The sequence below is a fragment of the Sinocyclocheilus rhinocerous genome, unplaced genomic scaffold (genome assembly GCF_001515625.1).
Source record: "Sinocyclocheilus rhinocerous isolate Xijiao unplaced genomic scaffold, SAMN03320098_v1.1 scaffold2852, whole genome shotgun sequence".
In the NCBI taxonomy this organism is placed as follows: Eukaryota; Metazoa; Chordata; class Actinopteri; order Cypriniformes; family Cyprinidae; genus Sinocyclocheilus; species Sinocyclocheilus rhinocerous.
In genome coordinates this window covers 380,870-404,951 of record NW_015646497.1, presented here as the reverse complement: position 1 = coordinate 404,951, position 24,082 = coordinate 380,870, and the positions used below count along the sequence as shown (strand labels likewise).

General features: G+C 38.1%; 2 protein-coding genes across 2 annotated transcripts in view; both read right to left on the bottom strand.

Moving 5' to 3' along the window:
* The window catches only part of LOC107707900 (rho GTPase-activating protein 6-like), a 37,190-nt gene extending 36,290 nt beyond the window's left edge, over positions 1–900 (bottom strand). The window contains exon 1 of the mRNA XM_016512010.1: positions 409–900. Within this exon, the coding sequence (XP_016367496.1) occupies positions 409–501 (93 nt within the window). The 5' untranslated portion in view covers positions 502–900. The remainder of the gene's footprint in view (positions 1–408) is intronic.
* A 1,652-nt stretch (positions 901–2,552) lies between these two features.
* The window catches only part of LOC107707899 (NHS-like protein 2), an 87,429-nt gene continuing 65,899 nt past the window's right edge, over positions 2,553–24,082 (bottom strand). Inside the window, exons 2-9 of the mRNA XM_016512009.1 lie at positions 19,011–19,083; positions 18,741–18,943; positions 11,532–11,674; positions 10,874–11,063; positions 9,301–9,438; positions 6,532–9,021; positions 6,294–6,441; positions 2,553–5,703 (exon numbers count right to left, since the gene is read on the bottom strand). Of these exons, the coding sequence (XP_016367495.1) occupies positions 5,382–5,703; positions 6,294–6,441; positions 6,532–9,021; positions 9,301–9,438; positions 10,874–11,063; positions 11,532–11,674; positions 18,741–18,943; positions 19,011–19,083 (3,707 nt within the window). The 3' untranslated portion in view covers positions 2,553–5,381. The remainder of the gene's footprint in view (positions 5,704–6,293; positions 6,442–6,531; positions 9,022–9,300; positions 9,439–10,873; positions 11,064–11,531; positions 11,675–18,740; positions 18,944–19,010; positions 19,084–24,082) is intronic.

Genomic DNA, 24,082 nt, shown 5'->3' with positions numbered 1-24,082 from the left:
TATTAGTTTTATAGCAGTTTTCAAAAATTGTTCCTGGATCATGGATCAAAGTGCAGAAGTATACAGCCTACTTTATAGCATGTTTACCAATGCTGCTGACCCCAAAACGGGTGATATTAATGCTTTCAATGATTAATATTTACCACCCTATCTTAAGAAAAATGAAGAGAGAGAAATAAATATTTCAGTGGTGCAATGCTTATGTAGGTTGCTTACAATAGGGCACATGGTTGAGAACACGTGTTACTGAATATGAGTCTTAGCAGGAAAATATAAGACAGCATCAGAGTAACTTTAGTTTACAATACTTTTTAAATGTAAAAATGACATGTAGGGAATCGTACAGGTTGAGTCAGCGTTAAAACCTGTACACATTTGCATACGACTGTAGGTAATTCCCCTACTCACCACATAGTAGAACTGCATGTCCTGGCGAACAGGGTCCTCAGGCTGCATGACTGTAGATGAGGTTTTATCCGATCCCACGTAGAACAAAACCATAACACTTCCTGGGTAGACACTCAGATCAGGTGAAAACAGCAAAGCAGATCCCACTTGTTTTCATCAGTCAAACTCTGGATGGAGGGAGTCAGTCCATCTGTGGAGCAGCTCCTGTTTCTGGGCCGTTGGTAAGAGGTTCAGTGTCAGTGCTTCCTCTGCGTCTGTGTATCTGAGAAGTGATAGCAGTTCTTCCTGTGAAAGGGTGCTCTCTGCGTGTGTCTGTGTGCACTCCAGCTGATAAAATGCGAGTCCCTACACGCAGCTCAGTGCAGCCTCTTCTGTGCTCCTCGCCTGTCAACAACAGGAAATGTGCCACTGGCAGCTCAGAGTTTGACAAACTCACAGCCTTCACTCTGATGCAAGCACTGGAAGCACTGGGAATGCATTAGTATGGGCTGTGCCGGTGGCTGGGATCAGGTCTCACTTATCCTCCCATTCCCACCTCCTTAACTGCGCATGCCATAAAACAAAGGTCTGAAGGTTCAAGTCGGTGCGAGTATGACTAGCTTTTATCTTGGTAGTAATTGCAGTATGATAACTGAACTTTGCTCCATGACGTTTTAGATCTGACTAAAATACTAGAACAAGCACTATGCTGACATTTTTGAATTGTTGATGGGGAGATTTTATCATCTGTGTATAATTCACATTCATATTTTCGTCATCAAATAGGCTTTTTCCCCCCAAATCTAATCCTTTATATTATTCAGTTATTACAACTTTGTTTTAATAATCTCAAACACATCTGAAAATCCCATATGATACAATTTCAGAGATTCTGGTTAATGCTAGTGTTCAAAAGTTTGGGGTCAGTCATTTTTTTTTTTTATGTGGATTTTGAAAGGATGCATTAAATTGTAAAACGATGAGCTTTGTAAAAATCGACGCGTTTCAGAAGGCGGGGCATAGAGGAGAAACAATAATGTACAGTATGTGGAAAATAATGTGTTTTTTTTACTTTAAACCGCATAAACACATTTCATTACACCAAATACACAAAATAATGTTCTTTTTAGCAGCATCATATGACCCCTTTAAGGACTTTTACATTCATTTATGAGATTTCTATTTCAAAGAATCTAGGAATCATGAAAAATGTATCTGTTTCCACAAAAATATTAAGTAGCACTTTCAACCATTTTCAACATTGATAATAATAACAAGAAATATTTCTTGAGCACCAAATCAGCATATTAGAATGATTTCTGGAGGATCATGTGACACTGCAGTAACATCAGCAGATCAAAGAATCAGCTTTGATCACAGGAATAAAGTATATTTCAAAATATATTAAAATGCAGTTAATTTAGTTATTTTATATTTTACAAATCTTTCACAATATTAGCCTACTGCTTTTATTTTTCATCAAAAAAAAATGCAGCCTTAGATCACATCTTAGTAAACCCCAACTTTTGAACGGTAGTATTAGACTACTCAACATTAAAAATAAATAAATAAATAGTTCAAAGTACCTCAGTGACCTTTTGCTATTGCACACGATGGCCTTGTGGGTCAGAAACATGTTCCAGTACGCAACGAAAAACAGGTGTTTATGAAAGTGTTGCGGTGGTTGTGGTTGCTATTTAGGTGAACGCTGCACACGTTTGATAAACAGCAGAATTGAAGGGTAAAAATAAACCCACAAGGGGGCAATATTGTTTAAGATTCTCATAATGGAAGCGATTACGTAAATTTGTTGTGGAATTACTAATGTTTTGTGTGGTCTCAGTTTGGTAAGTGAATCTGATCTAAGATCTCAATCCTGTCGAGAAGTCCTCATAAACAAAAAGTTCTCTATAAATGATCAAATTTGGATTTTGAATATGCAAAAAAGGGAATGTGTATTGTGTAAACTAAAGTAGAAAAAAAAACCACCACCACAACTGCAAAGGACTGTTATGCAAGAAAAATAATTTATTTTAATGATATACCTTTTACCACACAGGCAAGACATACTTCAGCTGATTAGAGATCTCACAGCAACCGTCATTTCTGCTGGAGGGTGAGGTCTATAATATGCAAATTTTAAAATAACAAAAATATAATTCTCATTATTATCTTGCCTTCCCACCCTGTCTTTCTTTTATTCCCAATGAACAAGGGCAATCTGAACATTTTAAAGCTTTTTCCATTCTGGCAATCTGTAAAAGGACCTTTGTGCCGGACTACTAAACTCAGTCTTATCATGCATGTAAAATGCGACAAAAACTGTAGTCTTGTGTGTAATGCAGGGAGTTGTCAGCTTGTGATGTCAAGAATTGATTAAAAGTCATTGGTTATGCTTGACAGCAACCAGATGGTTGTTAACAAACTTGTTCTGGACTCCCTTTTTTCTCCCTTAGCTGGCACATTTGACTCTCTTCTGTGTACCGAAATGGGATTCAGAATGAATCCCTATCGGCTATGTGAGGAAAGAAAAAAATGGCTTGAGTGAAGTCAGTGAAACTCTTGAGAGGAACTGGTTTTTCGGGTCAGTTTGTCAAACACTTCTAATGTGATTATAATATATATATGTCTCTCCAATGGATACTTGTCTCCCCTCTCTGGGATTTACATTATTGATGCACAAGGCTTCTAACAGTCCACTAAGGTACATTTCTTGAGTTCCACTTGTTTTGCCCATATAATACCATCTCTTTCCACTGTCCTCCCTCTCTCTTTTACTTGTACCTGTGAGAGTACTGTTGACATTGATAGGGTTAAGCACAGAGTACACAAGAGTAGTGATAAATATTATAGTAGTAAATCCTAAAAAGAGTAAAAGAAACTCTGCATACTTCTACGGAAGTGCAATACCAAGGCATTTAAAAACACAGAGGCTTCACGCCAGAGTACAAGGCAAATAAACACTGGTTGTCAGACTTTTTTTTTCATTCACTAAATATTTAAAACAAGTGTCACACACTATTTTAATGTGGTGGTATTCTGTCTCTTTTTTCACGTTATGCTTTTCATATTGTCGGAATACCTGAAGGACTAGTCTGAGAAGATGAACATCAAGACAAGATCCATCTCGATCTTGTTCCAGACTTAAGAACAGATTTTTGCCAAGCACTTCCTCTCCTGGACTGCTGAGGGCGCTCCGGATCAGTAGCACCAGGTTTCTGTCCATTGTCTGATTGAGAGCCAGAAAAACAGTCACATGAGGAAGGGGAGCTTCATACGGAATGGTAAGAAGAAGCAGTCTCTGAAGTCTCAGTCTCTGCGGCTGCCTGCGGTAGACCCTCCGTCTGCAGTAGCCTCCAAAATTCCCTTAATGAAGGATGATGATCAGTTTACCACAGGTGACCTGCTCAAGTCCTTGAGTGAATTACCACATTTGATCAAAGTCTACAAAGTCTTTGTGCATTCAAATGTTGATCTACATTTCGGTCTTGCAGTTTCGTGGAGGGCAACCATTAAAAAATGTCTTTTCTATTAAGTTCTTCTTGGTCAAAAATTGAATCTAAACACAAAACTGTTGAGCTCTGCCTCACCCTTTCCTAACATTCACAGGCATTCATTGCCAGTGCCGACAGAAGGGCAAGTCGGATTCATCTTTGATGCATAGTCTGAAATGGACATAAAGTGAGAAGCTTTGCACTTAGATTTGAATGTTCCTATGTCTTGAGAGATGATCTGGAATTGTGGTCATAAGTGTCTGGTTTTTCTGGAAAAAATGTGGAGAGATATATGAATTCGGTCATCTTTTTACCATCCATAGGCTTCAGTAAATCTCCTGCCTGATAGTTTGAGATTATACACTTGGACCGGTAGCCATGATGGGTTTCCTGAGTTGTAAAGAAACCACGGACAGATTTGACGCAATGGACAGCCAGAACCAAACCAATGACCCTCTGGTAACACTCACTGGACCATCTTCTGTAGTCTAATGTCCCCCCCTATGGACCATCACTTTCTGTGCTATTCCCTCATGTACCGTCCACAAATTTTATTTTCAAAGGTATGTTTTGTCTATGACAATTTTGATTTGTTGTACGTTGTGCCAAAGCATAACTATATGCTGTCTGTTTACACTTTTGGCAGTGTGGGAAGATCTCTAGATGTGGGTTCAGATGTATTGCATTATGATGGTTCAATATGATCACTTCAATCCCTTGTGTGCTGTGAGCTTATAAAATAATAGGCAGTTTCCCAAGAATAGTCACAGATATAGACCGCTTTGTGTCTGTTGTGTCTTTGATCAAGCAGTTACATTTTCCTATATATATATATATATTGTATACATAGTTTTTTATACAGATTAAATAAACTCAAGAAGACATTTAAATGGCCTTTCATACTTTTGGAAAAAATAAAACGAAAAAGAAAATGGAAAATAACAAATATAGCTTTTTGTCTTGTAAACTAGTTCCTGTACTGGTGAAAGTGCTTCATTTTAAGGGGTACCAGACCTTGCTTACAACCTTTGTGGAATGTTTCCGACTTGTGTCATACACTCCTCTCTCTGTGTGAGTTTGTGCAGTCTATTAAAACACAATTATCCTACTAAGACACTTTCTAGTCCACCACTGAAGTGGCAGAGCAGGCTTTGGCCACAAATATAGGCTGGGCTCCTAAAATAGTGAACAGTCTGAAAATATTTCTTGATGTCAGTTTCCATTCAAGAGTTTCATCATCGCATCCATATTTCCAGAATAGCAGATTTCTATGCCATAATTTGGTATCAGTGGTGGGCTCAGTTTCCTTTAATACCAACTATACTCCACAAAAATCTTACATCATCAGAGTGATATCCCCTTGTCTGAAAGCAACAACTCAAACCCACTTAATTTCCTTCAGCATGAGGTCTTTGTAAATTAAACCATTTAGATGGGCAGTGGAGTGTCACGGAAAACCAGCCATATTGATATCCAGCATGTGGTTCTCTACAAGTGGAATCACTGGTCCTGTGGAGCTGGTTTTGGTGTGTTCGTTGCACTCCCATCTGGCTGTGACTGAGAGAACTCAGTGACTCGTCGTGCCAAGGGGTTTGTGCTCTTCAGCAACTCCATGGCAGAAACTCGGGTCCCGCTGCTGGCTTTGCTGCTTCTCTTCTGGAGAAGAGCCATAAAGTTCTCATTTCGTGAGCTTGACCTAGGAGTGGTCCCGAGGCCCAGAGTTCGGAGGTCTGTGCTACTGCTTTTCACAGGTGAGACCAGACACTGCCTGCTTCCAAAAGAATCTGTTGGTTCCTTGCGACCAAGAACTTTCCTCTTTGACCTAGGAAAGGCAAAACAATGCAAATGTTTTATAACCGTTTACAGCAGGGTTCCTCAAATCCGGACTTGGAGGGCCACTGCCCTGCAGAGTTTAGCTCCAACCCTAATTAAAGACACCTTAAGAGTTACTGATTTGAAATAAACCACAGAACAGTGACCCTCCAGGTTTGGATGTAAGAGTTTATGATGGCTGGCTAATTAATCAATTTCCTATTTATGTTACTTTAAGAGCTACTGTTATTTAGTTAATTTATTTTACTATATATAGTAAATATATTAAATATGTTTTTTGGACAAAGAAAGATGATTTAAATTAGAAGGCATCACAGACAGATTTTTATAAAATGGTCAGCAATTAAATTAATAAAAAATACATTTTTAGCAATCAATTTATGTTATATTGATACATTTTTTCAGTTGGACATGGAAACTTAAGTGGCTAATTGGTGACCTCTGCACTGGAAGACATAGTCCCAGATAATCCAGTACAAGACCATATCGGCATATGTTATGCCAAATTATACCAAAGTAATTCTAGTTAGAGAGAAATAGATAAATAAATCAGTATGAATGTTAAAGTACAAATTTTACCTGTGTATGATGGTAAAGAGGTCCTCAGTGGTGTGAGTTGTGGGTGTGTGGACAAAAACATCATCGTCTGTTTCCTCTGTAATGTGTAGTTCAGTCTTGTCAGCTGCAGAGTTGTTCTCTTCCAGTATTTCTGTTTCTGCATAAGTTTCTGTGAAGCAGCATAGAAGAATATAAATTAAGCCCAGATTGATTATGTCTAGAAAGATATCTTAACTGAAAATGTAAACAAATGTTTAACCTGTTACTGTCTCTGCTGGAGGTGCCTCTCTTTCTGTAATTTGATGAGAATCTGAATCTTTTGAACTGTCCTCTTCAGCTACCACATCATTCTCTTGATTTCCAAAGGTCTCACAACTTTCTGAATTTTTATGGTTTGCATGATCCCTTGCAGGATCATCTTGATCTTCATCTTTAAGCAAATCACCCTCAATGTCAGATGCTGATGGACCTGTAGGTGGCTGGGAGTTGCTGTCGGAGAGTAGAGTTTGCCTTTCTGCCCCGCCATTGGTCTGGATGCTTGGAGAGGGCAGAAGAAGGACATTGGGTTTTTTCGGCACCGGAGGAGGTACCTTGGGCTTCCTTTTGTCTAATTCCGCTAAACAGGATATCGTCATTCCACTTGGAAGAGTCTTACTTTTGTCCTCTCTCTCTGGGCTACTTGGGGATGGAAGATCTTCTTCAATAGGAATCCCATGCTCCAGATCAAACTCAGGGAGAGGAGGTACATGGCTGTGGAGTGGCTCTTGCGGGGCTATTGCAGATGTGCTGAGTGAGGACTGAGCTGGTCTCTTAGGTTTGGGCTTTCTTACAACCATATAGATGTTACCCACAGGCATGGGTCGGTCCACAGGGGAAGATGGAGGAGATTCAGGTGCCAGAGGGGAGGATGAGGGAGATTTAAGCATCAAGTTCATGGGTCTTTTAGGTAGAGGCGGCTTCATTGCAACTGGTGGCTTTGACTGTTTTGTGTTCGAGGGAGTAATAGGAGGGCTGAGATCTCGACTTTGCTCTTCCTCTATAATGTCAGAAGAGCCATCAGGACTGTCCTCAAGTTCTGAACGGCTTACTGAACGAAGTCGGATGTTTCGCAAGTCTGTTGTTGTAACCATAGGCAGTGAAGACTGACTAGGGCTCAGTTTACCTGGTTTGTTGGCTGTAGATGTGTCAGAGTGGCGTCGGCTGGCTTTCGGCTTGGGTTTGACAGAGGACAGATCCAGTTGAGAGTTTGCAGGTAGTTCAAATGAAAGACGTGAACGTGATTTATCCTTTGCAGAAGCTGGGAGGGAAGATTTACGTTCTGGAATCTTTGGGCGCATCTTGCAGCCAACTGAAGAAGGTCCAGTGATGAGGGTGTTTGATATAGTTGGGGTTGGAGTTTCAGACTGGCTTGAGTAGCCACTGGATGGGGACATGAGGCATGGGGGCTTGAAGGGGGATACCTTGGTCTCAGCCTCAATGGAGAGCAGGGATGGAGACGTGGCTCGTGAGGTTGAGGGTGAATTTAGGGATTCTGAGCTACCTCGCACCTTCATGCACTCAATCACTGTGGTACCTGTGGCTGTGCTTGAACCCGACAGTGAGCGGTAGGGATCATTGTTGGACTTCCACTCGCTAAGCTGCCAGTGAGGAGGAAACCCAAGCTCTGTATCCCTGTCAGCAGGCTGATAAATATCAGAAGATGTCTCCAAGCTACTGTGGGCCTGATCTGTGTCGTCCTCAGGCTTGACAATTAGGAACTCTGGCTGGAATGAATCTTGAATATGGTGATCCCGAGGGATAACGAGACTTTTGGGTCTGCCATCTCTGAAGTGTCCTTCACTGTGGTAGGAGCCCATTCCTCCAACCTCTGATAGGTTCTTCATCAGGGATACACTACGTACTGGAGGTGGTGGCTTTTTCTTAGATTTCTTTAGTGAGATACTACGTGAGCGTGACCTTAGTCGAACATCCGGAAGAAAGTCTGAACCTGTGGTCACAGAAATGTTATCAGTGCTTGTGCTATCCTCTGAGCTGTTGCTCGGATATAACAGGGCATAACTCTCACCCTCTGGAACAACAGGGACAGCTTCACCTGGAGAGCATATATTATCTGCTGAGCAAAATGATCCAGAGTCTGTTGGTGTTGAAAGTGAACGTTCACGGAACCTGAAGACATAGGACCGGGCTGACCTCTTCTCCTGATCACTTTTGTTATTTCCCATGCCTGCAATGGAAGCTGCCCCCTCAGTGTCATTCCGTTTCCCTACAGGAACGCCACTCCCCTGTGTGGACACTGTATACACCCGGTGTCCACATGGTTCCGAGATGGAGGTGAATGAGCTGGAATGTGACCCTGAGCTCATGGAGAGGCCTGAACTGGTCTGGGATGGACAGATAAAACCACCTCCTTCACCTCCAGGTGTTAGCATTCCAGTTTTAGATATTGGTTGCTTGGAAGCAGGGCTGGTAACCAAGGCATAGTTGTAAGAGTCATTCCAGGAAGGAGAAAAAGTAGAACCTTTTGGGCCATTCCAGGAGGGGCTTGGGCACATCAGAGTGGCATGATCCATCATGCCTGATGGGGTCTTTGGGGATGGGGGGACACTGTACTCCAGGTCACTCTGTGTCTTCCGAAGGGGAATATGTTGTTGGCCTGTGTTCTCGGTAGTTGGCTCCAAAGATCTGGGTTGAGAGGATCCAGGGGAACAGGCACCTTGTATTAGATCAACAGCAAGAATTTTGCTGTCACCTAAAGACAAAATAGTTTTTTAAAAAGGAGTTTAAAACAGAAGTTTGCTGTTTATACTTAGATACGTTTTTGTAAAGATTCTAAAAGATATCATTCAGAATATTGTTAACTAAAACAAGTTTGTCAAAGCCTATGTGTGGCTCTAACAAACATTAAATTTTAGATTTACAAATTACTCTAGGTGGAAATCATTGGTCAGTGCCCATTGTCCTTTTCCTGTTTATTTCCTTTTGCACTCTTTGACCCTGTCAGTAACTTGCCTAACTTCCTGTTAGTCACCTTGGCAGTGCAGCGTGACATCAGGGCCTGCAACCACACTCCTCGGGCGGCGAACGGTCTTTGGGTTGACCGCTGAATCAGTTCTAAAGGCGGCCCGCAGTTCGCTGCGCTGTGCGGAGTGCTTATCAAAGCACTGGCCTGAGGCAAGATATGAGATACCAGCTGTCAGGCTAACTGACAGTCTTAAGTCAGATAAATTGTTACCTTAAAATGGTCGCATAAAAGGTATATTATTAAATACATGTTAGGATTAGGCTGAAAAACATTAGCTATGACTGCCTAATCAGACTTGAGTAAAGGCAATGACAAGCATTCTGGTCATTTATGAAAAAAAATATTTTATGGATAAAAGCAATAGCCAACATGAGATAGATGGTTAGCTGGAGACTTGATCATGGTGCCTGATTGATCTGGAGAAATTAAATCAGACAATGGACACTGGATAATACATCAAAACAAGAGCTGGATATTGACTAAGCACTACCCAATGGCAGATCTATGTAACTTTCTATAATTTCTGTGGGACAATACACTGCTGATGTGTTTTCAAGCACTGCATTGACTGGGTGTTTAATAATTTTAAACACCCGGTGCAGGAGGGAGTGCTGTGATAAATGGTCCACCATTCCACAATGATGAAAAGAACTGAACATAATGTTCTAATTAAACCCAGTTCTCACTATGTTCTTTTCATGGATACCTCTTGTGTCTCTCAGAAAACAGCTCTCCCAACGAAACCTCATTACCTCCCAACATGTGAGCTGGCTTCATTCATGAAAATACCAACAACAAGGAGGTGAAAAAAACCTTTCTTCCTTTGGCCCTGTTACTCCCACCCATCCGCTACAGTTCTCTCTCTCTCTCACTCACTCTCTGTCTGTCTCTCACTCTATGCAGCTTTTTCTGCACCTCCTAGCTAAGCGAAAGAGGGAGAGCTGCATGTTGCCATGGCAACAGCTACCTGTTCATTATCTTTAGCGGGTGAAGAGCAGCACCACTTTGGGAATCAGACTCCAGGCTGCCTAAGTACAGCATTATCTGTGTTTACAGATCCAGCCACCTCTCTACTATGTCCAGGACAGAGAGGGGAGCAGGAAGGTAGTCAGGGGGAAGATGGGTGTGGGACAGAGAGGGAAAGTGATGTCTTGCTTTAAAAAACTGGGTGACAGCTAGAGAGAGGAGCAAATGCTTTAACATTTTAAGTACATTCATAAGAAATCGTATCTGATCTGTGAACTCTTTGGAAAGAGAGCATAAGAACTGAGAAACAGGGTTGTCTGTGGTGATGATGATGATGGTGATGATAATGTGATTTAATTTGCAAGATCTAAAACATCCAACACTATTTCAGGTAACCTAGGACCTGATAGGAGACACTATTGTTCAGTCTATGCTGTACACAGCAAAACATTCTCACCACTTGATATGGACTCATTTCATCAAAAAAGCAAACATCTAATAAATTGTGGAAAGTTCTTAACATAAATTACACATCAATGACACCTCCAAACACGTCGGACTCTAAAAAGACTTTAGAAGTATACAGATACACTCAACATGACAGTATGCCAACCTGTGATCTCAATGGGTACAAGGTGAGCCGGAGTATGTCGGCCCAGGTACCAGCGAGGTTTCTCTGCAACAGGTGGACTCAGTGATGCATTCCAGCCTAGAAGTGACTTCTCTGAACCACAGGGGGTCGGGTCCTGCGCCCGGACCCCTAATGTTGTGGTCTCATCCTCACACACCTGCTTATTTGCAGGCTAAAGAGAGAGAGAGAGAGAGATAAAATGAGAGTATGAATATAAAACAATATGATTAATTCCTAATTTTGTATTTGTAATGATTTGTATTATTACCCAAATGATGTATTCATTTAAACACTTCATTTATAAATATGGATTTTTGGTAAATGTGAATGATTATATAATTCGTTTTAACAATTAATATTCTTTATATTCAAACATTGAATTGAGTTTTTATCTTTTTAACAGATGAATTGGCAGGATGTTTAAATTACGGCTTATTTACATGCTCAAAACCACCGACACAGAGAAGCCTGTAGCTGTTTTCACTCAGGGGACAAACCACATCTAATTAGATTTGCAAACTTTACAGAAAACAAATGAGTTTGTTGGTGGCACACAAGTCAGAATCCAGTGACTTAATAAAAGCCAAAGTTACTAGTTTCATCAGTGTAAGAGCTAATAAGACAGCATACAAGTAGTTACCACAAAGACGAACTCCGTCTTCTTGTTGTTGAGTGAGGAAGGGGATCGGCTGAGGATGGTTGACGTGTCCTCCGAGCTCTGAGAGGAGGGGTGTCTGAATGTCTGTCCTGTCACTCTGTTATCATACAACTGCTCCTCAAAATCTGAGTAGACACAACATGCTAGTTTTAAAGCTAGCAACAGCTCTAAGAGACACTGAAATCAATTAATGAAATCTCTCTCCCTCTTCGTCAGAAATGTTCCCTAGGGCTCTTGTAAACAGAATGATTACCATTACATTCATTCCAAGGACTCCCCTCACAAGACCCCACCCCATTCTTGTATCCATTTTAATCCCCCAAAACATTCTCCCCTCCCACTATATACTCAAAACCACGCATACTGAAACACTGGATTTATGTCTTTATCCTTTAATGTTCAGTAAGTAGGCACTGATTTGGCTATACTAGTGAGAGCCGAATTTTTAAAAATGTCCTCAAATGTCAAATACTCCCTTGTGAGGACATTTAGGTTGTTGAAAGGCTCATAAATCGGCCAAATCTTTAAATCTAAAAATGTCAACAGGATTACTGCTAGGGTTAGGTTAAGTGTAAGTTATTAGTGAATGCCATCTTAGTATATAAAACATTTTTTCTATTTGAGGTCCTCAATAATATGGTCTGTGTGTGCGATGGTGTTTAGGGGGGTTGATCCCTCTGTTTCTGAACTGGGATGCCGCACCCTTAGACTTGGGGTTGCCTAGCAATGGCGGGCTGTCTAAGACAATGGCATACCTCCGGAGTCAACAATAGCCCCAAGCCCCAAGTTTAGCCTTGTTGAGTAGAGCCCTCTTCACATGCTGGGACAGAGCCGAACAGAGCACACAGTTGAAATCCTAAACCTCCACTAAAATAAGATTGAGACTTCAGCAAAACTACAGCCTAGCAACTTTTAAATATGTGGTGGCATTTTATTTATCATGCTGAATGGAGACAGTTCTATTCCAGGAATGAATCTTGACCGGATGGCTTTCAAATCGCTACACTAATGAGATACACAGAGAGACAATCCTTCAGTTAGCCTTAGACCCCAAGTTACTCAAGGAAACACTTGCACTGCAAAGACTGGTGGACCAAACTATGCAATCTGCTGTGTAAAGTTCCATGGAAAGCAAAGAGAAATATAAAAAAGACAGTTGTGTTTTGGAATGCGTTATGATTATTACTTCCCTGCAGCTGTAACAAGAACCAACTTCTGCAAACACAGGCCAACTTGCAAAGCATTCTACACTAGGGTTGCAAAATTCCGGGAATTTTAAATTTCCATGGGAATTAACGGGAATATATGGGAATCAATGGGAATAAACTGAGAATTTTCAAAATTGCAGGAACTGGGAACTTAAATGTAAATGAGAAAAAAATATTGCAGCGTAATCTTGGTTAAAACAACCAGATTGAATGCAATTTCAGTTGAATTTCTACCCTACTTATTGCTCAATCACATGCACACTGCACACTGCTTACTGCAGGGCTATTGAGGCCACACCCCCTACATGCACTGTGCATTCCTCCATAGCATGCACAGATCATTTCTTCAATCCTGCACACAAAATATCAAAATGTCCATCTTGGTGAGTATTCATGTAAATTACTTAAATATTACAAAAAAATATGTTTAAAACTTACCTGTGCTGTGTGTAAGCTACTGTGCAACTAAATTATACCATTGTAAAAACAAATACACTGACTGAGCAAACATTTACGTTAGATAATAATAAAAAGAACTGTCTAAAAATGACCCTCGCCGACACACAATCCCCCTAGTCACCTAAAGGGGGAATTCCCCTCCATTTTCTCTGAAGCCACACTTGCTGCATTTGAGTCCAAGGACTACATCTAAGTTTTGATTTTACTTGGGCAAATATATTTGATCTGTGGTATTCAAGTTTAACTAGCAAATGCCAAAAAGTGTTTATACAATAGCTAGCTAGCCAGTAAATCAGATATGAAAAATCTAAGTTAGCACTATTTCATTGACAAGTTATGAGGCTAGGTAACATGTGCTAGCTAGCTCAAGCTGTGATGCTCTTTCTTCTACCTTCTGCTATCCAGTTTTCTGTTATCATACAGAAGTACATTACTGGTCAAACGTTTGGACACATTACTATTTTTAATGTTTTTAATAGTGCTGTCAAACGATTAATCGCATTCAAAATAAAAGTTTTTGTTTACATAATATATGTGTGTATACTGTGTGTATTTATTATGTATATATAAATACAAACACATGCATGTATATATTTAAGAAAAATATGTAATGTTTATATATTAAATATATTTATATATAAAATATAAGAATATAAATATGTATATACATGTAAATGTTTTCAAAATATATACTGTATGTGTGTGTGTGTATTTATATATACATAATAAATATACACAGTACACATACATATATTATGTAAACAAAAACTTTTATTTTGGATGCGATTAATCGCGATTAATCGTTTGACAGCACTAGTTTCTAAACATCACATCTCTTATGCTCTTCAAGCCTTCATTTATTTGATAAAAAATACAGAACAAAACTTTAATATTGTGAAGTATTATTACAATTAAAAATGTTGGTTTTCTGTTTTAATATACTTTAAAATATAATGTATTTCTGTGATGCAAAGCTGAATTTTCAGCATCATTACTCCAGTCTTCAGTGTCACATGATCCTTCAGAAATCACTCTAATATGCTGATTTATTATCAATTATCAATTTGTTTTATTACCTGTGATACTTTCTCAATATTATTTGATGAAATAATTAAAAGTAAAAACAAAAAAAAAGGAAGTAAAATTTAAAAAAAAAAAAGAAAAAAAGAACAGCATTTATTTAAAATAGAAATCCTTTTTAACAATACAGTTCAAAAGTTTGGGGTCAGTAATTTTTGTCTTTTTTTAAGAAATTAATACTTTTATTCAACAATGATGTGTTAAATTTACTTATATTGTTAGAAAGGATTTCTATTTTGAATAAATGCTGTTCTTTTTAAGTTTTTATTCATCATTATATCCTGAAAAAGCATCACAGATTCCAAAAAAAATCCTAAAATTTCATTTTTAAAATTTGTATTAGTTTGCATGCATGTCAGCTTATGATCAAACAAAATGTTTATATTTATGTTTGTATATGATAGTTTCTATAAATTTCCCTCAAATTTCCAATTAATTCCCATAAATATCCGTAAGTTCCCATAAATTCCTGTTAAGTTTCCAACTTGGAATATTTCCAACATTTCCCAGACGAAGTTCCCATGGAAAGTTTCCATGGAAATATTTTCCACCCCTTTGCAACCCTATTCTACACACAAACCACAGAGCAAATTACTCTTTAATATACATAACTATCCTCACTTTTCCAAACAGTCTGCTATCAGGGGCGTTTCCTCCGAGAAGGCAAGGGAGGCATTGCCGCCTCAAAATATTGGATGAGAAAAAAAAATCATAGTACAAAAATAAAACAATGCCAATATTACAAAATATAAAATTAGAAAGTATATAAATCACTTGTTTTTCTAAAGAAACATTGTCCAACAGCAACACCAGCAGCTAAAGTTACAGCGGGAGTCCTCATCTCTCTCGCCTCCCCTGAGCCCGAGTTTCAACAGACCCCCTAAAGAGTGTAGTAAGTTTGGTGGAGGGTAATTGAGAATGAATGGGGGAAAGTCACGTGAGAGGAGGCAATGCCTCCAACGCAATATGATTGGATATCACTGGTTATGTTCGGCTGTGATTGGTTCATGCGATAAATCCCTCCTCCTCCGTCCGCGAATCAGTCTGAATGAACAATATAATGGCATTAGTGGGAAGACTAATAAAAAAGTAAGTAAACAACTACCACTTTGTTAAATCAAAATAACACTTTAAATGATTTGTGGGACTTTTTAGTGAATAATTAGCTTGGTGAAATTTAAAGTAAATCTCAGTGTCCGTGACCAATATTTACCAAGCTTTGATGACCGATGATCCGAAAAATTTAAAAATAGTTTAAAGTTAACTATTAAAAAGAAAAGCTGAACACAAGTTCACAAATAAATTTTATTGTTTCAATTGTTACTGCCTTGAGTTATTATTTTGGAATAAATGTAAAATGCTTAAAAACACTAACTTGATGAGATCCATACTTGGCTTTAATAAACATAATATTGATTACATTGTTAATGTAATTTTTTTCTGATAGTGTAAGTAATGTTTATTTAACAAAGAAAATGTGACTGGGACATGAATTTACATTTGATTAAAAAAAAGAAAAAAATTTGACTAAGGAGTCATTAAATTAATCGAATTGACAGTAAAGGCTTCTACATTGTTACAAAAAAATAAAAATAAAATGTAATAAAAATGTAAAACATTCTCTTCATAAAAAAATCCTAAAAAATAAATAAATAAATAAAAGTATCACAGATTCCAAAAATTAATCTGCAAAACTATTTTCAACATTGATAATAAGAAATATTTCTTGAGCATTAAATCAGCATTTTAGAATGATTTCTGAAGGATCATGTGACAATAAAGACTGGAGTAATGGCTGCTGAGAATTCAGCTTTACCATCAAAGTAATATATTACATTTTAAAAGTTATTTTAAATTGTAATAATATTTCACAACATTACTGTATTTTACTGTATTTCCGATCCAATACATGAAGACTTGTTGAGCATAAGAGACTTCTTTTAAAAATGTATTTAAAAAAATCTTACTGACCCCAAACTTTTGAATGGTATTGTAATAAATAAAGTTCAGCAAAGTTGCTTATGATAATTTAAAGACTTGCAAAATGTGAGAATTACAATGGATGCAGCTAAGCATTCTTTGAAATTCATCCAACCAAGAGAGAAGAAAGTAAACTAGATAGAGTGTCAGAACTCACCAAAACACTGGTTGGTTCATACAAGCCTCTGTGGAAAGGTAGGCTTCAAAGACCAATATGAAAACTTCAAAGATGATGTATGGGAGCGAGTACCAGAAGCATCAGCAAGACTGAGTAAGTGTGTATATATGTCTGTGTGTGTGTGAAGGTATTTCAAAAGCACTCACCCCTCCTCCCCTGACCTGATCTTAGGCCAGTCAGTAAAACTAATGGGACTCAAACATCTCCATTCTTATCAGCCAATCAAATGGCTCGCCTAGACAAAATGCCAACCACTCAAGCGTGAATGAGTGGTCATGAATGACCTCAAAGCATTCCCTAACAAGATGCTCACTGAAAACCACCCATTTATTAAATATGGGTCACTCCTTGTCTTGTGTATGCAGTAGAGGAATGGAAGAGGTCAAGAGCAACAATACCCCTTTTCTTATCAATTTGGGCAGTTTTTGTCTGGTCTGTTTTCCATTTGGTCTTTGTTTCTGTGAAGTAAATTTTAAATGTAATCATTTTCAAATTAATCATAAAATCAGTTGATCATAAATGATGACTAACATTTCCCTTTTTAACCTTTAAGTATGTTTTAAGGAACAGAAATGCTCTAACCTTTAGTAGCATTGCAATAATGAAACATGGACAAGACAAGACGTCTAGACGTCTGAAAAAAACTAATAATGATACAATCTCATGATTTGAGGAACAAGCTGATTTGCCATATAAGTGAACCAATCATATTAGAGGAAAATGATGTAACGTGACAATGTTACCTTGGCTATGTACCTTTCTTATATAAACTGTTGTATCCTTAAAGCTGGGGATTCTCATTGATTGGTATGAGGTCCTCCAGGCCATGATTAAAGCATATTCAAGGGCATTGTTTGGAGTCTGTCTGGTTACTGCTGCGCAGCAGGTGTAGTGGAACACTAGAGATCCTAGTCCCAAGTGATAGTGTTCAAAAGGGGCAAGACATTGCCTGGCTCAGTAGGGTGTCGCCAGCATACGCGCTAGAGTATAAACTTTTAAATTTTCATCACTAGATGCTCAGTGTCGCCAGTAGATGCTCTCAGCTAAACTTAAGTCAGGGGAAATGCGTAGGGGAATTTCTACTACATTTCTCGTGCATAACTGAACAAAAATAATTTATAAGCATGGGGGGATGGGATATAAATACAATATCACTGATTAGCTTAAGCACCTTAACAGTTTGACTTAAAAATCTTCGTTTGTGTTCTACTGAAGAAACAACGTCACCTACATCTTGGATGCCCTGGGGGTAAGCAGATAAACATCACATTTTCATTTTTGGGTGAACTATCCCTTTAAATATATATTTACTTTCAATTACTTAAATCAAAAGTTTTTACTAAACAAATACTGCTATTGTAAACTAAATACTACTAATTGTAAATGTAACATTGTATATTATTTATATTAATAATGTCAAGAATTGATAATATTATTAATATCAACTGTACAAACTGTGATATCAACTGGGGTTTTTTTCTTCAAATTTCAGTGTTCTTAAATTTGAAAGGAATAAATGGCAGATATTCTGTCAGGCTGTAACTGCCATGTTTCCACAAAATTTTGAATAAATGGTAAATCAGAAGGTTTTCAGCGACATGTCTTGATATTTGGCTGCAACCTTGAACGGCAGACAGGCATATGCAAAGTCAAATAGCTGTTTATGCACATAGCTCAGTGCCACACATTCGTAAACACTGACCACCCACTCACTGTTGTTTAAGCAACAGCTGCCCAGTCAATCTGATGCGAAGCTTAAACCAGAATAGCATCTCATACCTCACAGATATATATTAATAGCAGACATCAAACAAGAAAGAGATAAAAGAGGGAAATTTAACCATGTACAGTCACACACTCACAGCGGCAACAGCCACAAGCTTTGGCATATTCATTCAGCGAATGAAAAAAAACGAAAGAGAAAGGGAGACTGTGTATTATTTGCAAATGGAAATGAATCTAATGGATCATAAAGAAGGACAAAGTATGAGTCAGAAATAGAGGGGGAATGATGGGAGGCGAGTGGAGGGAAAACATGAGGATGCTCAGAGGAATAGAAAAACAAATAGTGCCTCTCTTACACGCACTGGGAAACACAGAATGGGAATGGAAGTGGATGATATTCACAGACAAGCCAGCATGCAAGGCGACTCAAAACACACACCCACAAAATCAAAACGAAAACACATGATAGGCAGATCCAGGCAGGCAGATGATCGGGCTACACAACCTCTAGTGGCACGGAAACACGCAGACGAAGCGCTCTGAAGCAACTGACTCTCCTACCTTGCAGCAGACTCTGTAGGTTCAGCTGAGCCTCCTGGTGCAGTTCCTGCACACACTCCGGCCTACTCCACGAGCCGAACACATTCACATGCTGTTGCCATGACGATTGGAAGTGGGCCGTTCGTTTGCTCTCCGAGTCCAAGTTGGTGGCGGCTGGCAGAGAGAGAGACAGAGGGAGGGGAGAAGAACAAGAGATGCAGATTCTGTAGGTTCAGCTGAGCCTCCTGGTGCAGTTCCTGCACACACTCCGGCCTACTCCACGAGCCGAACACATTCACATGCTGTTGCCATGACGATTGGAAGTGGGCCGTTCGTTTGCTCTCCGAGTCCAAGTTGGTGGCGGCTGTCAGAGAGAGAGACAGAGGGAGGGGAGAAGAACAAGATATGCAGATAGAAGGAGGAAGTCAGAGCAAGAGAAAAGGAGAGAGAGAGAGAGGTGCGGAAAGAAGGGAGGGGAGAGAAAAAAATACATAAATATAAACCGATACAATTTGCTTATGTTTTTATAAATTTGCATACTATGGCAGCAGAGAGGTGGAAACATCCAACAGAGCAAATGAGCCGCACACTAAATTTGCAATCAAAGGGTTAACAATTAATAACAATTAAATCATTACAACCCTAATATGTTTCTCTATCTGGCAGTTCGAGCTGGACACCCAACAGAAAAGACATACTGACATGCATTCATAGAACAAACAATGTTTTTTTTTTCTCTTGGTTTATGGTAGTTCTGTATGCTAAAGGCCTGCTGACACCAAAGACATTAATAATGACAACTATAACTATAAAGTTTTAATAATCACTCCAATTCTAAGAGAGTCCAGGATACAGAGAAACAATATAGTTTGAATAACTTTCAAAACAAATTTCCAGCTGAGCAATGATAAAAACATTGACAGCCCGTCAGAATCCACCTGATTTGAAGAGCGCAAATATCTTAAGCGGCACAAGACTACTGCGGCACAAACTTATAATAAACAAAACATTACCATCCGTTGGTGTTGACGCTAATATAGTTATCATTATAGTTATCTTTACAGTCTTATCAGTTAAATTTGACTACTCAGATGAACATTGATTACATATTACATGTGACTGTTGAACTATGAAAAGAATCAGAATAAGAGATGACAGCCCTAGTGAAAAATAAATACAATAAAATGTATTTGAAATACATTTATTTCATGCTAAGTATGCTACAAATACATTTGCATATTGATGTACTTAATTAAAATACCCTGCAATTGTACTGAACTGGTATACATAAAGTCTGCTGAATTGTAACAACTAATTTTGTACTTGACGCACTTTAATTGTGCAGAAGTAGTGCTGAAGTTTAAATATGTTTATGCGGTTTAAGGTTAAAAAAACACATTATTTTCCACATAATGTACATTATTGTTGCTCCTCTATGCCCCGCCTTTCTGAAACGCGTCGATTTTTACAAAGCTCATCGGTCTGAAAAGCGAGGTGTGCTCTGATTGGCCAGCTATCCAGTGCGTTGTGATTGGCCGAATACCTCGAGCGTGTGACGGAAATGTTACGCCCCTTACCATACTGTGATGCCGTATGCAACGAGACAAAAACATTAAACATTAGACATTTGGGGGCGTGTTTAAACGAGGCATTTTAGGAGGGCGTGGACAAGTCTTAACTTTTATAAAGAATATCTCTTTGGGTTTGAGACTTTAGTCTTTGCAACTTTAGGGATCTTATCTATTCACGAACAGCTTGTAACACTCCAAAGAGAAAGAAAAACTTGAAATAGCATCATATGACCCCTTTAATAGATTTGTACTATACTTAGTATGAAACAAATGTATTTTAAATACATACATTTTTACTAGGGTGTTCAATGTGACTGATAATCTACAAAATGAAAAAAAAATATATATAATGCTCTCTTAGCAAAAACGTCACACGGTGAGGTCTAAATGTAATGGTGGTGTGGGCAAAATGATTCACACATTTTTAAGACTTTTATAATCCTGAACACCAACAGCATGTCTTTATTTAAAGCTAACTGCAGAGAGACAGAAAAAGACACTGATGAAAAAGGACGCTCACTTATCTCCCGAGAGGTTAACTGAGCACACTTAATTACAACTTCAGCACTAGTTCTCCAAGAGGAAATTAATATGCTATTTCTTCCTTTTACATAACTCTGCCTGATTTTCAAAGCATAAAGATTGATGGAATTCAAAGCAAAGTCAACATGCTGAGCATCAGGACAAACAGAAGGGGCTTTAAAAGAGGGATGTGTGGGAATGGCTAAATAAGATAGGAAAGGTACTAGCTTGCCTGTTCTAGAAGTCATTAACACTAAGTCTTTTGTCAGGATCAGACACAATACTTTTAAAGGGGTCATATGATGCTGCTAAAAAGAACATTATTTGTTAGAACGAGCCGTTTTAGGTAGGTGTGGCTGACTCTGAACTTTTATAAAGAATATCTCTTTGGATTTGAGACTTTAGTCTTTGCAACTTTACAGATTTCTTTATGCACCAAGAGCTTGTAACACTCCAAAGAGAAAGGAAAATTTGAAATTGCATCATATGACCCCTTTAAAATACAAACTCAATATAACTTATTTCAAACAACCTACATTTGATTTTGGGCCCTTCACCAATACAGGCCGATCGGTGTAATATTCATGTCAATAAAATACAATAAATCCACAGAATAAACTAAGCAACAAACAACAACTAATTACTTCCTTAGTGGTGCAACGGTACTAAGATTACGTAAAATGTCTCATGTCTAAAATCTAATCTTTCCATGTTTCCATTTCCTGCTCACCATCTGAACTCCCCTGTACTCAGTCCCATACATGCTACGCTTAATTAGCCCAATGTACTCACCTTCATTAGCGGCTGATTTACTTGCATGAGTTGGATCTTTGAACTACAGGACATTAAACATGGCATGACGTCTCAGCAGCAAGACCCTTACATGATGACTCTAATGACAGAGGCCACTTGAGAAACTACTTGGCTTCTTCACATGCAAGCGTATCATGTCATGCAGGCCATTACAAACACGCTGTGTTGATTAAAAGTATATTTTTATGTGTATAGTTTGGTGATACTAGGCCTGTCTCCAGAAACTCTAAATAATGCATTCGTTTCACATGTTTGTTTGCTCTTCTAAGTGGCATATCAAGTTAAAAGACGACAACAGCCAAGAGAAACATGGAGAAACAACCAGGCTACTGCTGTTACCCACTTCAACATTTATAGACATTTTGTTTTAACTCATCTCATTGTCATGGTGGAGCAACTGTCTGGAGGATATTTGTCAGACTTGTCTGCTAGTACAACAACATCACATAAACTGATGAAAATTAAAAAAGGAATTGGGAACTAAAGCCTCACCGACAAAATTCAAAATAATCACACATATGCCTCCCTCTAGAGTTTCAGAAGGTCTGTGCTCAGACCTACCACAATAAAAAATTTGCTTCAGGCTAAAATATATTCAAAAGGATTTCAATATGAACTTAAATATTTATCATCAATTTCTTAAACTCTGTAATATGTCATTTTTTTATATTTCTACTAATTATATAAAGGGGAACGTCTGATCAAATTAATATTTTGTAAATAGCTCTCCCAAAAATTAATATTATGTCATCAGTTTTTGTAATATAGGTCATGTTTTTATAATTTGAAATGTGTTGCAACTTATATTCCAGAGCAGCTTATATAATGCAATTAATGTTAAGCATGCAAAGTGCTGACAAGTGTACACACAAACAGCATACATCTAGAATTACTAACTTGACAAACAGCCTATTCATCATCAGACTGATATGTAGTCAATCAAAATTTAAAAGCTCAGTTAGAATTTTCTGTTGTACAGGAGGGCCGTGCCAGACAACCACCCCAACACGGTGGTACACCAAACTTATTTTTGCACATGTAAGTTTGCTGTTTTACATGGATATTGGGACACAAGTGAAGTATAAAACCTTGATTGCATAATAACATAATTAGACATGACTGGTCTGTGAGTTTGTGCAGAAATGTTTTAGTTTTTATCTTCCCCACATTCAATTTTGAACACAGTTTGTGCTTGTGTTAGGCAAGGCAAAGCACATCAAGACATCCGGTTTTGCTTTAAATTAATTTAAGCTTTGTGTTTATAATAAAGGTGGAGGGCTTTTATCTAAACCCATAAGACTTTCGTTCATTTTTGGAATATAAATGAAGATAATTTTTTTATGAAACCTGGGAGATTCATTCCAAATTTCAAAATTCATTCCACCAAAACTTTGACACATCTAAAGGTAAGAAAAGACACTGTAAAATTAATGCATATTAGTCAAGCAATTCAAGTCTTCTGACGAGAAATGAGCATTGACATGTCAAGCATTTGTAAATGATATTTGTAAATTATGACAGAATTTTCATTTTTGGCTGAGCTAAACCTTTAAGATCAGATCACTTAAGATCACACAATATCAGTGGCATGAGGTGGATTTATGAAATCAAGAGGCAAAGTCTACCTCTGTGTTCAGTATTACATTGACAGTGTAATCATCTGATTATAGTGATGAACAAAACATGACAGGTGGGCTTTATTGACAAGGTAATCAGCTTTCACAAGACTTTTCACTCGTATGTTGTCCTTCTTCCCTCACATTCACAGCACACTATAGAAGCTTGATAAGAACAGTGAAATTTGGTCTGCACTGTGTTTTATTTTTGAGTCAAATATTTATAAACCCTTTCCTATACCAACTGTATGCGTGTGTGTGTGTGTGTGTATGTGTATGTTAGACTAGTTTCAGTGTTTAGGTAGTATGTTAGACTAGTTTAAGTGTTTATGTAGTTAATAAAGTCATTTATTTGTATCACACTTGACGTTGTTCATTGTTTACTCATAACTGGCGTCCCTAATCATGCAGATTTATGCTGCAGGCTCTGTGTAGAGTTGTACAGTAAGAAAGTAATTTCCCTTAACCAGGAAATTAACATTCTTAGAATTGACAGACAGTTGACCCTGAGAGGTCAAGTAAATATCTACAGCGGATCTAAATATTTATAATTAATTATAACTAGTTATGATTAATTATTCATATTTCCCCATGAGCTGATTCGCTACATCAATTATTTTCTCAGCCCAGGTTTTTTTTTTTCTTCTTCTTTTGAGGAGTTGCATGCTTCCCCTCTCAAAGACCCCTTGGTTATATGTACATAAGATAATAATTAGTGCATAAAATTAAGATTCTCTTCCATAAAATATTCTTTACACAGTCGACACTGGGAGCTTTGATGAGTGATTCCCTTTTTATTCAGATATTCTCACATTTTTATCCATAGCTTGACTGGACTCTT